At 43.5% G+C, this 14,853-nt stretch overlaps 1 protein-coding gene and 1 long non-coding RNA gene across 2 annotated transcripts in view; one reads left to right on the top strand and one right to left on the bottom strand.

Moving 5' to 3' along the window:
* Window positions 1-14,853, bottom strand: part of LOC130291597 (gamma-aminobutyric acid receptor subunit beta-4-like) — a 520,736-nt gene that overhangs the window by 225,590 nt on the left and 280,293 nt on the right. Inside the window, exon 3 of the mRNA XM_056540553.1 lies at window positions 7,214-7,281. Coding sequence (XP_056396528.1) covers window positions 7,214-7,281 — 68 coding nt within the window. The remainder of the gene's footprint in view (window positions 1-7,213; window positions 7,282-14,853) is intronic.
* Window positions 1-14,853, top strand: part of LOC130291599 (uncharacterized) — a 34,998-nt gene that overhangs the window by 19,758 nt on the left and 387 nt on the right. The window lies entirely within an intron of this gene.

The raw sequence follows: 14,853 nt of genomic DNA, 5'->3' as shown, positions 1-14,853 counted from the left end.
CGTACACCACGAAAAATGGGGATTTGGAGGAAGATTCAGAGACTCTAAAGTTATACGAGAATTCGGCCCATGGTAGAAGATCTGCCCAATCATCCTGGCGGGAGGAAACAAAATGTCGTAAATAATCACCCAAGACCTGGTTAATTCTTTCTACTTGTCCATTGGATTGAGGATGATATGCAGAAGAAAAGTTTAATTTAATCTTGAGTTGTTTACAGAGAGCCCTCCAGAATTTTGACACGAATTGGACGCCTCTATCCGAGACTATCTGTGTGGGCAACCCGTGAAGACGAAAAATGTGTACAAAAAATTGTTTAGCCAACTGAGGCGCTGAAGGAAGACCAGGAAGAGGGATGAAATGTGCCATCTTGGAGAATCGATCAACGACCACCCAAACAACAGTGTTGCCACGGGATGGGGGTAGGTCTGTAATAAAATCCATACCAATCAGAGACCAAGGCTGTTCGGGGACAGGCAGAGGATGAAGAAAACCAGCGGGCTTCTGGCGAGGAGTCTTATCCCGAGCACAGACAGTGCAGGCTCGCACAAAGTCCACGACATCCGTCTCCAGAGTCGGCCACCAATAGAAGCGAGAGATGAGTTGCACAGATTTCTTGATGCCTGTATGACCTGCGAGATGGGAGGAGTGACCCCATTTGAGGATTCCGAGGCGTTGGCGTGGAGAGACGAAGGTCTTTCCTGGAGGAGTTTGCCTGATGGAGGCTGGAGAAGTGGAGATCAGGCAGTCAGGAGGAATGATGTGTTGCGGAAAGAGTTCAACTTCCGAGGCATCCGAGGAACGAGAGAGAGCATCGGCCCTAATGTTCTTATCGGCAGGCCGAAAGTGAATTTCAAAATTAAATCGGGCAAAAAACAGAGACCACCTGGCCTGGCGAGGATTCAGCCGTTGGGCAGACTGGAGATAGGAGAGGTTCTTGTGATCGGTGTAAATAATAACAGGAAATCTTGATCCCTCCAGCAGATGCCTCCATTCCTCAAGTGCTAATTTAATGGCTAGAAGCTCTCGATCCCCGATGGAGTAGTTCCTCTCCGCCGGAGAGAAGGTCCTAGAAAAAAAACCACAAGTAACAGCATGCCCGGAAGAATTTTTTTGTAGAAGGACCGCTCCAGCTCCTACAGAGGAGGCATCAACCTCCAATAGGAAGGGTTTAGATGGGTCAGGTCTGGAGAGCACGGGAGCCGAAGAAAAGGCAGACTTGAGCCGTTTAAAGGCGTCTTCCGCTTGAGGAGGCCAAGACTTGGGATTGGCATTTTTTTTGGTTAAAGCCACGATAGGAGCCACAACGGTAGAAAAATGTGGAATAAATTGCCTGTAATAATTGGCGAACCCCAAAAAACGTTGGATAGCACGGAGTCCGGAGGGGCGTGGCCAATCTAAGACGGCAGAGAGTTTGTCTGGATCCATTTGTAGTCCCTGGCCAGAGACCAAGAATCCTAGGAAAGGAAGAGATTGGCATTCAAACAGACATTTCTCTATCTTGGCATAAAGTTGATTGTCACGAAGTCTCTGAAGAACCATACGGACATGCTGGCGGTGTTCTTCTAGATTGGCAGAAAAAATCAGGATATCGTCCAGATATACAACAACACAGGAGTATAAGAGATCACGAAAAATTTCATTAACAAAGTCTTGGAAGACGGCAGGGGCGTTGCACAGGCCAAAGGGCATGACCAGATACTCAGTGTCCATCTCTAGTGTTAAATGCCGTTTTCCATTCATCCCCCTCTCTGATGCGGATGAGATTATAAGCACCTCTTAAGTCCAGTTTGGTAAAGATGTGGGCACCTTGGAGGCGATCAAAGAGTTCAGAGATGAGGGGTAGGGGGTAGCGGTTCTTTATCGTGATTTTATTAAGACCGCGGTAGTCAATGCAAGGACGTAGAGAGCCATCTTTTTTGGACACAAAGAAAAATCCGGCTCCGGCAGGAGAGGAGGATTTACGGATAAAGCCTTTTTTTAAATTTTCCTGGATGTACTCCGACATAGCAAGAGTCTCTGGGGCGGACAGAGGATAGATTCTGCCCCGGGGTGGAGTAGTGCCCGGGAGGAGGTCAATAGGACAATCATAAGGCCTGTGAGGAGGTAGAGTCTCAGCTTGTTTTTTGCAAAAAACATCCGCAAAGTCTATATAGGCCTTAGGGAGACCGGTTACAGGGGGAACCACAGAGTCACGGCAAGGGGTACTGGGAACCGGTTTTAGGCAGTCCTTGAAACAAGAGGGCCCCCAACTCTTGATCTCCCCAGTGAACCAATCCAGGGTTGGGGAATGGAGTTGAAGCCAGGGTAGTCCAAGGAGGATTTCGGAAGTGCAATTGGGGAGGACCAAAAATTCAATCTTCTCGTGATGAGGTCCGATGCACATTAGAAGGGGCTCCGTGCGGAAACGTATGGTACAGTCCAATCTTTCATTGTTTACACAATTGATGTAGAGGGGTCTGGCGAGACTGGTCACTGGGATGTTGAACCTGTTGACGAGAGAGGCCAAAATAAAATTTCCTGCAGATCCGGAATCCAAGAAGGCCATAGTAGAGAAGGAGAAGGCAGAGGCAGATATCCGCACAGGCACAGTAAGACGTGGAGAAGCAGAGTAGACATCAAGGACTGTCTCACCTTTGTGCGGAGTCAGCGTACGTCTTTCCAGGCGGGGAGGACGGATAGGACAATCCTTCAGGAAGTGTTCGGTACTGGCACAGTACAGGCAGAGATTCTCCATGCGGCGTCGTGTCCTCTCTTGAGGTGTCAGGCGAGACCGGTCGACCTGCATAGCCTCCACGGCGGGAGGCACAGGAACGGATTGCAGGGGACCAGAGGAGAGAGGAGCCGGGGAGAAAAAACGTCTTGTGCGAACAAAGTCCATATCCTGGCGGAGCTCCTGACGCCTTTCGGAAAAACGCATGTCAATGCGAGTGGCAAGATGGATGAGTTCATGTAGGTTAGCAGGGATTTCTCGTGCGGCCAGAACATCTTTAATGTTGCTGGATAGGCCTTTTTTAAAGGTCGCGCAGAGGGCCTCATTATTCCAGGATAATTCTGAAGCAAGAGTACGGAATTGTACGGCGTACTCGCCAACGGAAGAATTACCCTGGACCAGGTTCAACAGGACAGTCTCAGCAGAAGAGGCTCGGGCAGGTTCCTCAAAGACACTTTGAATTTCTGAGAAGAAGGAGTGCATAGAGGCAGTGACGGGGTCATTGCGGTCCCAGAGCGGTGTGGCCCATGACAGAGCTTTTCCAGACAGAAGGCTGACTACGAAAGCCACCTTAGACCTTTCAGTAGGGAACTGGTCGGTTCTAAGTCACTACTGGTTTTCACCAGAGCCCGCCGCAAAGCGGGATGGTCTTGCTGCGGCGGTAGTGACCAGGTCGTATCCACTAGCAACGGCTCAACCTCTCTGACTGCTGAAGATAGGCGCGGTACAAGGGAGTAGACAGAAGCAAGGTCGGACGTAGCAGAAGGTCGGGGCAGGCAGCAAGGATCGTAGTCGGGGGCAACGGCAGGAGGTCTGGAACACAGGCTAGGAACACACAAGGAAACGCTTTCACTGGCACAATGGCAACAAGATCCGGCGAGGGAGTGAAGGGGAAGTGAGGTATAAATAGGGAGTGCACAGGTGAACACACTAATTGGAACCACTGCGCCAATCAGCGGCGCAGTGGCCCTTTAAATCGCAGAGACCCGGCGCGCGCGCGCCCTAGGGAGCGGGGCCGCGCGCGCCGGGACAGGACAGACGGAGAGCGAGTCAGGTACGGGAGCCGGGATGCGCATCGCGAGCGGGCGCTACCCGCATCGCGAATCGCATCCCGGCTGGAGACGGTATCGCAGCGCACCGGGTCAGTGGAGCTGCCCGGAGCGCTGCGGTAGCGAGAGAGAAGCGAGCGCTCCGGGGAGGAGCGGGGACCCGGAGCGCTCGGCGTAACATATATATATAACTTTTTCATTTTTCCGTATAAGCGGCGGTATGAGTGGCAATTTTTTGCACCGTGATCTGTACTTTTTTGTATACCACATTTGCATATATAAACATTTTTAAAAAAATTTATAAAATTTTTACGTTCAAGACGTTTACCGCACGTAATAATTAACATTATATATTTAATAGTTTGGATATTCACACATGCAGTGATACCAAATATGTTTATTAAAAAAATGTTTACACTTTTTGGGGGTAAAATGGGGTAAAAGGGACAATTCACATTTTTATTGGGGAGGGGATTTTTCAATTTATTTTACTTTCATTTTTTACTTTTTTTTACTTTTATTTTTACACTTTAATAGTCCCAATAGGGGACTATTTATAGCAATCATTCAATTGCTAATACTGTTCAGTGCTATGCATACACTGATCAGTGTTATAGGTCATCTTCTGCTCTGGTCTGCTCGATCTCAGACCAGAGCAGAAGACTTGTGGAAGGCAGAGGAGGCAGGTGAGGGGACCTCTGTCTGCCGTTCTGGATGAACGGATTGCCGCTGTATTGATCATGGCATCTGAGGGGTTAATGGCGGATATCCACGCAGATGTCCGCCATTACCAGCGGGTCCCTGGCTGCTATCAGCAGCCGGGACCTGCCGCGCATAACCCGAGCATCGCTCCGATGCTCACGGTTATGTATAGGATGTAAATGTACGTCCTGGTGCATTAAGCACCACCGCACCAGGACGTCTAACTGTAACCCATCTAGCTGTTTGACTGTCCTACACCTCGATCCTGCTATCCTCGCTCACCTGTACCCCAGAGAGTGCTTGCTCAGTGAGCAGCAGACTTCTCTCCATGTTGTCAATGCATCTCATTGTAGCCAGTTGCTCCTCTAGATCCAAAATCTGGGCTTCAAAATGAACAACTCACACACATCTTGCATAGCAATATGTATCCTCGAATTGCTGTTTAAGGATTGTATACATTGAGCAAGAGGTACACTGGACTGTATTTTCAATAATGGAGGACATCTTAGTTTGGGGATTGCACAGATAAACAGTCAAAAAACAGACAGACAGTAAATATTTCAATTAAACTTCCTCTGAACTCCCTGAATTTAAAGTCCCTTAATTTTTAGTCCCCACACTTTGTAAATAACATTTGTATGAATCACCCACAATGGAAGCTCACACAATCGTTTAGTTTATTTGCTTTTAAAAAGTACTTGTCACCAGATAAACTTTTCTAAACGAACTCAGGCTATGTTCCCTGACTACTCCTAACACTCCTCCCACCCTTAAAAAAAATTCAGAGCTTTAAAAAGCTCTGTATCTTACCTTTACTCTTGCTCACAGTGCAATCTCCCAGCAGGAGAAAGTGGGCCTTTCCTAGCAGGCATGAGATCACTGAAGCCTGCTGGGGGACCAGTTCTGCCCTCACATGGTTGCAGTGCTGTGATGAACAGAAGACCTCAAGTTCTGTGAATCTTTCAGTGAGGCTATATGCATGTTTCAGTGCGGTTCTGTGAATCTTTCAGTGAGGCTATATGCATGTTTCAGTGCGGCTCTATGCATGTTTCAGTGAGGCTCTATGCATCTTTCAGTGAGGCTTTGTGCAGCAGTCAGGGTGGTGAATCGCCAGGTGGATGTATCACTTCCTGTGATCCTTCACATGAGCAGGGTCACACACATCTCATCAGCAGCATATTTGACGCTGCGGATGTGCTGCTAGCAGTCACAAAGTGACTGCAGAGCTAGCTCCCTGCTGTTGGTTTGCTCTGTGTGTCAGCTTGTGGCTGCCAGCAGGAAATCCACCACTACAAGCGGACACACAGAGCTACAGGGAGCTTGCTCTGATGTCACTCTGTAATATTTGCAATATCAAATACACTTCAGATGTGCTGTGTGTGACCCTGCCCAAAATAAGTAAATGTTGGTGATGCTATGGTTTATGATGGCTAAGGGCACATGACTGCCCAAAATGCAGCCATGTCATCTTTCTAACTGTGTCTTGCTGTCTGGCTTTTATGCCTTTATAATACAGATTGGAAGAAATTTTAATGGAGTTGCACTTGGCTTATTCATAGTGGTTCTGTAAGTTATTTATGTCCTGGAAGGCTATTGTAACTTCAAAATATTGTAACTAGAACTCTATGGGGAACTAGTTATTCATTACAAAACCATAGAATGTCAGCTGTGGTGCAATACAATGTTCTTTAATTTGTAAAGCATAACCCTGGCTCCATTTGCTTGTGTTTTTCCTATAGTACTAATGTGTATTCTATCCCCTCTTGGCGTCTGTTGCTGCCCCGGCACTGTGTCTGTCGGGTGGCGTGGCCCAAGGACTTGTTTGAGTGGCATTGGGGCTGCTCTGCCAGTTGGGTCGTTCCCCCTGTGGGCACTGGAGTTGGAGCGGTGGTGCTTCGCCCATTTATGCTAGGGATGCTAATGACCCACTATTTACAGGTGGTTGTGACGTGGCTAGTGGGCTTGCATTTCATGATTATAAAATACACTAACGACCTGTTAGTTTAATAAATGTTGCTGAAAAGCATTAGATCAAGGTGCATGTTGTGGATGTGCGACCATGTCTGTTTTTTCTCAAGCTGAATTCTTCCAATAGTATGTTACGGAGTATTCTCTTTCCCAGGTGAGTGAAGTACAGACGCCTAACCATCCATGTGATGTACAAAAAATTTATTCTTGTAGACATACACTTTCCTTTCTCTTTTTACTCCATGGTTGGTGATTGGAGAATACGAACATACCAATATTGGATTTTCATTCCGTTTATAAAGACAAAAGTGATATAACAACAAAAGTAACAAATTCACTTTGCAATAATCTATTGAACAAAAATGTCCTTCTGTGGCTCTAATACCAGTATTGCATCAGTTTTGCATCCAGTGCTGCCACTACAAACCTTTACTGCTGCCTCTGTTTACTTCCCGTTTTCCTAATGATATCCCTTTGTAGCCAATCACTGATTTCAGACTACTGAGACTGGGGATTGGCTGTAGTGTGTTAGGGAGGTCAGTGCTGTGGGAAAATAAACAAAGGCAGCAGGGAGGACTATGATAGTGGTTCTGGTTATTTTACAACAACAGCAGGCTGTTATTTTTTTGTATATTTTGGGCAATTCTTTATGTTAGCATGCATATTTTGCAGTGTACAGAACATCTCATAGTATGTAAAGAACCTACTACTCCGTTAAATCTATACTGCTAAAAAACACATACATTAATCTAAAAAATAGGTAAATGACTTTATTGCACATACCATATTGACCTCAGATATTTGGTCAATGCTGGATATATGTATACTCATCCCCACAGTGACTGGAGGTCCTGTAAAAAAAATATATTTTTTTCTGTTAACAAGATAAGCATGTTAAATATTTTTGTAATATATAGAGCATATTTTAAGATACAATTTACAGTATATACTGTACAAGGAAATTAATACATCAATCAAAGGCTAAATATATCACAATCTATGACAACATGTGTACAACAAGAGATACGTTCTTTTGTTTAACCATTCTATGACTTGTGCTGATCTATGTCTATCCATACATATTTGAACAACTACAGCTTGTTCTTCAGCATCACTTTCGGGAAAGCCTCTATTGGTTCTAGCTCAGGCTGGAAGACAGCTGGATATACATTTCTGGTCTTGTTTTAAAGCCTGATCAGGGATTGAAGTGAGTGCTACATATACTTGCATCTGTAACTTCAGTCTATATTAAGAGTAAGAAAGTCAGGGTTCTTGCTGGGCTACTCAAGGATATTTCCCAGTGTCCCTGACACAGCTGCTGAAAAACACTCCCACAGCATGATGCAGCCACTACTATGCTCACTGTAGGGCTGATATTGGGCAGGTGATTAACAGTGCCTGTCTTGCTAGAAATGAGGCTAAAAAGTTCTATCTTGAAAATGCCACTATGAAATTTCCACCTGGATGGGATTCTGCTACATTGTGCACACTGCAGAATTTATGCCATTAAAATTCCAATTCCAGACTCAACATCTTCCTTCTTTTGGCGAAATTCCACACAGAACTGCATTGCCATCAATGGGAATGGAGGGATCATTCCGCTGCCACCTGCTGCACATGCAATCTACTTCAGATGGAAATTCCATAGGGTGCATGGGCTTTAAAGGGGTACTTCGGTGCTTAGACATCTTATCCCTTTTCCAAAGTATAGGGGATAAGATGCCTGACCGCGGGGCTTTAAAGGGGTACTCCGGTGCTTAGACATCTTATCCCTTTTCCAAAGTATAGGGGATAAGATGCCTGACCGCGGGAGTCTCGCCGCTGGGGACCCCCGTGATCTTGCACACAGCACCCCGTTTGTAATCAGTCCCCGGAGCATGTTCGCTCCGGTTTGATTACGGGCAATCACAGGGCGGGCGGCGTGTGACGTCACGCCTGCACCCTCGTGTGATGTCACGCTCCGCCCCTCAATGCAAGCCTACGGGAGGGGGCGTGATAGCTGTCACGCCCCCTCCCATAGGCTTGCATTGAGGGGCTCCGGGGACTGATTACAAACGGGGTGCCGTGTGCAAGATCCCGGGGGTTCCCAGCGGCGGGACTCCCGCGGTCAGGCATCTTATCCCCTTTCCTTTGGATAGGGGATAAGATGTCTAAGCACCGGAGTACCCCTTTAACACCTTTGTAACACATGATGCATTTAGTCCATCATAGTGCCTATAAGGGGGACCAGCTGATTTCTGCAGCCGACCTGCTGAGATCATCGCGGCCGTCTAATAACCCTTTAACCCCTTAAGGACCAGGCCCATTTTGGCCTTAAGGACCAGACCAATTTTATTTTTTCATTTTAGTTTTTTCCTCCTCGCCTTCTAAAAATCATAACTCTCTTATATTTCCATCCACAGACCCATATGAGGGCTTCTTTTTTGCGTCACCAATTGTACTTTGTAATTACATCACTTATTTTACATAAAATGTACGGCGCAACCGAACAAATATTATTTATGTGGGAAAATTTAAAAGAAAACCGTAATTTAGCAAATTTTGGAACATTTTGTTTTCATGATGTACACTTTACGGTAAACATGACATGTTTTATTTATTCTCTGGGTCAATACGATTAAAATGATACCGATGTTATATGCTTTTCTATAATTGTACCGCTTAAAAAAAATCTTAAACCATTTTAACAAAATAAGTATGTTTGAAATTGCACTATTTTGACCATTTTGCTTAGATTTTACTTTTTATACATTTTTTATAAATTATTTTTCTTTTTATAAAATGTGACAAAAAAACAGCAATTTGGACTTTTTTTAAAATTTTTTTACGTTTAGGCTGTATTAATTATTTTTTTTACACTTTTTTGTGGGTAAAATGGGAAAAACGGGTGTTTTACTTTTTTATTGGGGGAGGGGATTTTTCTATTTTTTTTAACTTTTTTATTTTACATTTTTTTTACTTTTTTTTCTTTTTTTTACACTTTTTATGTCCCCATAGGGACTGTTCAGTGCTATGTATAGGACATAGCACTGATCAGTATTATCGGTGATCTTCTTCTCTGGTCTGCTCGATCTCAGACCAGAGTAGAAGACCCCTGGAGACACCCAGAGCCAGGTGAGGGGACTTCCGGCTGCCATGCTGGATGATCAGATCCCTATGGCAGCGCTGCGGGCGATCCGATCATCCATTCAAAGTACAGCACTGCCACAGATGCCGTGATCTGTATTGATCATGGCATCTGAGGGGTTAATGGCGCACGATTGCGGATGTCCGCCATTACTGGCAGGTCCCTGTCTGCTGATAGCAGCCAGGACCTGCCACGCATGACGCGACCACCGCTCCGGTGCTCGCGATCATAGTGGTGCGTAAATGTACGTCATGGTGCGTTAAGTACCACGTCACCATGAAGTACATTTACGTCCATTGTTGTTAAGGGATTAAATAGCGCTGACAGCAGTGTCTAAAGGGACCTTTAAATAGTCCCTGGGGGTCTAGTGGCGGATCACTCCCCCACAGCACGATAGCAGAAGGGAGGGAGCAATTTACTACAGAGGTAGCTGGAGGGCTTACCTCTCTTTCCTGGCTGTCTGTGACTCTGCCATTGATACATCTTGTCTGCAGCAGGCTCTACCAATGGAGTGCAGAATGCGCAGATCAAGGCAGTTCAAGAGAACTGCATTGATCTGTATGTGGAATCTAATGATTCCTCCTAAAAGTCCCCTTAGAGGACTAATAAAGTAATAAAAAACATAATAAAAATAAACATAGTTGGTATTGTTGCGAGTGTAATTGCCCAAACTATTAAAATATAACAATACCTAATCTGTATGGCAAATGGCGTAAGACAGTTTTTTAATCATATCCCACAAAAAAGTAAAAAGCAATAAAAATGTCCGATCAATACCACAAGGATACTGACAAAAACAACAGATTACAGCCAAAAAAATTAGCCCTCATACAGCCTATTATATGAAAAAAAAAATTGTTATTACGTAAATTATCACGATAACATGTCATTTTTGACCACATAGTTAAAGGGGTATTCCAGGCAAAAACTTTTTTTAATATATCAACTGGCTCCGGAAAGTTAAACAGATTTGTAAATTACTTCTATTAAAAAATCTCAATCCTTCCAATAGTTATTAGCTTCTGAAGTTTTCTGTCTAACTGCTCAATGATGATGTCACGTCCCGGGAGCTGTGCATGATGGGAGAATATCCCTTGCATGATGGGAGAATATCCCCATAGGAGCTGGACAGCTCCCGGGATGTGAGTCATCAGAAAGCAGTTAGACAGAAAACAGCAACTCAACTTCAGAAGCTAATAACTATTGGAAGGATTAAGATTTTTTAATAGAAGTAATTTACAAATCTGTTTAACTTTCCGGAGCCAGTTGATATATAAAAAAAAGTTTTTGCCTGGAATACCCCTTTAACAACGTAAAGAATATTTATTTTTACGTTCACCTCACAAATTATTTTAAGGAAATCATTACAAAGTACAATCAGTCTTGCAAAAAAGCAAGCCCTCACATGAGTGTATAGATGAAAAAATAAGAGAGTTATGTTATTGAAGGGTTTGAAGGAAAATTGGCCTAGTCCTTAAGGGATTAATAAGGACAGGGATGTGTCTTTCCAAATCATGTCAAATCAGCTGAATTTACCACAAGTGGTCTCCAATTAAATTGTAGAAACATATTCAAGATTATCAAGACCCCAGAGCTAAATTTTAAGTGGCATCTGAATAAAGGAACTGAATAAAGTAAAATTTAAGTGGCATAGCAAAGGATCTGAATAAAGTAAATTTTAAGTGACATAGCAAATGATCTAAATACTTAAGTCCATTCAAAATTTTAGTTTTCCCTTTAAAAAAAAAGTTAGCAAAAATTTTTGAAAAGCTGTTTTCACATTCTCATTATGAGGTATTGAGTGCAGATTGATGAAGGTAACTTTAACTTTTTTGATTTTAGCACAAGGCCTTAAAGGACAACTGCAGTGTTATCCCCAATCCTGTGGGTAGGGGATTAGTTGTATAAGTGTTTGATCACGGGGGGGTCTGACCTCTGGGACCCCAGCGATTTACTGAACGGGGCCCCGCATTAACGCTCAGTGAGAGCTCTACTGCGCTTAACAAGTGGTGCAGTTGCCTGTAGCAACCAATTAGATAGCTTCTTTATTTTTTAAAAAGGCCTCTGATAAATGAAAGAAGACATCTGCATCACTCTTCCTCTACACAGGTTTTAATAAATCTCCCCTTTAATATTTTTGAAGGTGCATATTTGTCTGTTCTCAAAGATTGTAAAAGTAAATACTCTTCATTGTCTGTCATATTTGAGGAACACCAAGATGGCTAATTTTAATTGTATAACTAATATATAGTCTCCATTCATGTTCTTGATTAAAATAAACAGAACGCCTTTGAGACTGCAGCTTTCAGATACAGTGACCCCTGACATACGATGGCCCCGACATATGATCAAATCGACATACGATGGCCTCTCAGAGGCCATCGCATGTCGATGTCAGCATCGACATACGATGTTTTTTTATGTCGGGGCCATCGCATTAAGTGCTATCTGGCAGCGCAAAATGCTTAAGCTGCTGCCGAATAGCAGCTTAATGTTCCCTGTGTGGTGCAGTAAGTATTACTTACCCCTACATGATGCTCCGGGGTGCCCTTCGGGTCCAGCGCTGGTCCTCCGGTGTCTTTTCGGCCCTCTCCGGTGACGTCAATACGAAGCTGCGCACGCCGTCCCGTCATCCAATAGGAACGGCATACGCAGCGATGACGTAATGACGTCGCTAGGTAGGCCCAGTAAGGCCTTGCAGAAGACAGCGGAGGACCGGAGAAGACAGCAGAGGACCGGAGAAGACCAGGAGAGTCCAGCAGAGGACCGGAGAAGACCAGGAGAGCCCAGCGGAGCCACGGGGACACCATCGGGAGCGGCGGGGACACCATTGGGAGGGGCGGGACGCGGTCCGGAGTGGCTGGGACAGGTGAGTATGACTTTACTTTTTTACATTGCACGAATCCCTCAACATATGATGCATTCGACAAACGATGGCTCGTTTGGAACGAATTACCATGGTATGTTGAGGGACCACTGTCACATTTTGATATGGTATTTGATCATTCCATAGTAGATTGGGGGGAATTTTCATTGGTTTAACCGTGTTTTTATGGTGTTAATGTGTCACATAATTTGTCGCAGTTGATGTTTAGAGATTTTTTTATTGAAATTTATACTTTAGATGTTTTTTTCTAAAATTGTGCAGCTATGCTATAGTCTGATTTACTGTTTGCAGAAGTAATGAATTAATCATAAGAAGTTTGGTGCACAATTTGTCACAAAGCCACACCAGCCCAGACCTGGCTTACAAAACTGAACTGAACTGTGAATAGCAGTTACAAAAAGTTGCACATTTTAGCGCAACTGATTAAAAAGTCTCATAGACGGTAATGCATTTCTGTATGGAGTGCACAGAAATAATAGATGTCTATTCTTTAAAACCCCTTAAGGACCGGGGGTTTTTCCGTTTTTGCATTTTCGTTTTTTGCTCCTTGCCTTTAAAAAATCATAACTCTTTCAATTTTGCACCTAAAAATCCATATGATTGCTTATTTTTTGCACCAACAATTCTGCTTTGTAATGACATCAGTCATTTTGCCCAAAACTCTACAGTGAAACGAGAAAAAAAAATCATTGTGAGACAAAATTGAAAAAAAAACACGCCGTTTTGTAACTTTTGGGGGCTTCCGTTTCTACGTAGTACATTTTTTGGTAAAAATTACACCTTATCTTTATTCTGTAGGACCAGACGATTAAAATGATACCCTACTTATATAGGTTTGATTTTGTCGTACTTCTGGAAAAAATCATAACTTCATGCAGGAAAATTAATACGTTTAAAATTGTCATTTTTTGTGACGTGATCTGAAGTTTTTAACTGTGCCATTTTTGCATTGATAGGACTTATTAATCGTTTTTTATTCATTTTTTCATGTTATAAAAAGTGACCAAAAATGCACAATTTTGGACTTTGGAATTTTTTTGCGCGTACGCCATTGACCGAGCGGTTTAATTAACGATATATTTTTATAATTCTGACATTTCCGCATGCGGCGCTACCATATATGTTTATTTTTATTTACACTGTGTTTTTTTTTTATGGTAAAAGGGGGGTGATTCAAACTTTTAATAGGGGAGGGGTTAAATGATCTTTATTCACTTTTTTTGTAGTGTTATAGCTCCCATAGGGTCCTATAACACTGCACACACTGATCTATTACATTGATCACTGGTTTCTCATAGGAAACCAGTGATCGATGATTCTGCCGCTTGACTGCTCATGCCTGGATATCAGGCACTGAGCAGTCATTCGGCGATCGGACAGCGAGGAGGCAGGTAGGGACCCTCCTGCTGTCCTGTAAGCTGTTCGGGATGCCGCGATTTCGCCGCGGCTATCCCGAACAGTCCACTGAGCTAACCGGCATGGTTTCACTTTCGCTTTAGACGCGGCGTTCAACTTTGAACACCACTTCTAAAGGGTTAATAGCGCGCGGCACCGAGATCAATTAGCACGCTATTAGCCACGCATTATAGATCGGGAGCAGACACATGACGTTCCAGTACGTCATGTGTCCTTAAGGGGTTAAGCAGACACCGATATTTTAATTTCTGCGCCAAATGTTTCCGGCTTGTGAACAGTGCAGCAGATTCCCACTGAAATTAATTCTCTGCTGCGGTATCGCCATCTGAAATTCCAATGTGTGAACATAGCCTAAGAAAGAAAAGTTTTACAGGGTAATGTTTTGGAGTTTGTTTGTTTTTTTACATTCTACTATCAGTTACTTTTCCCCCAACTTTAAAGACTATAAACTGCAACGGTAAGGTAAGGCTAGGTTTTCACACAAAATTTTCCTGGCGTTTTATTTATTTATTTATTTATTTATTTTAAACTGCCACTGCAGTTTTTAAGCCAAAGCCAGAAGTCAATTCAATAGGAATGTGAAATATAAATGAATGACTTATATTTCTTCTCCCTGCTGGATTCACTTCTAACTTTGGCTTAAATTGGCTTTTATTGTCCACCCAAAAAATACAATCAGCTGACAAACAAGTAATTTACAAATCCGTATAACTTTGGGGTACCAGTTAATTTGAAAACATATTTTTTTCCACCGGTGTACCTCTTTAAGAAAATTTGTTCTGTGGACTGCTTATCCCCTCCATCCCCTGATTGACAGAGAAGAGACTAACTAACTGGTAAAGGGGCCTGAAATTAGCTTGGCTCTTAACTCTCAGTTTTGAAGAGGTCAATTAAATAAAGAAAGATATGTACAGATTAATTGCCAAAAGCCCTGTTCAGCAATTCCCTTACTCTATTCCCTTTTAAACAGTTGACAGATCCATTTAATGGTAA

The sequence above is a fragment of the Hyla sarda genome, chromosome 9 (assembly GCF_029499605.1).
Source record: "Hyla sarda isolate aHylSar1 chromosome 9, aHylSar1.hap1, whole genome shotgun sequence".
NCBI classification, from domain to species: Eukaryota; Metazoa; Chordata; class Amphibia; order Anura; family Hylidae; genus Hyla; species Hyla sarda.
This window is presented reverse-complemented; position numbering and strand designations above follow the sequence as displayed.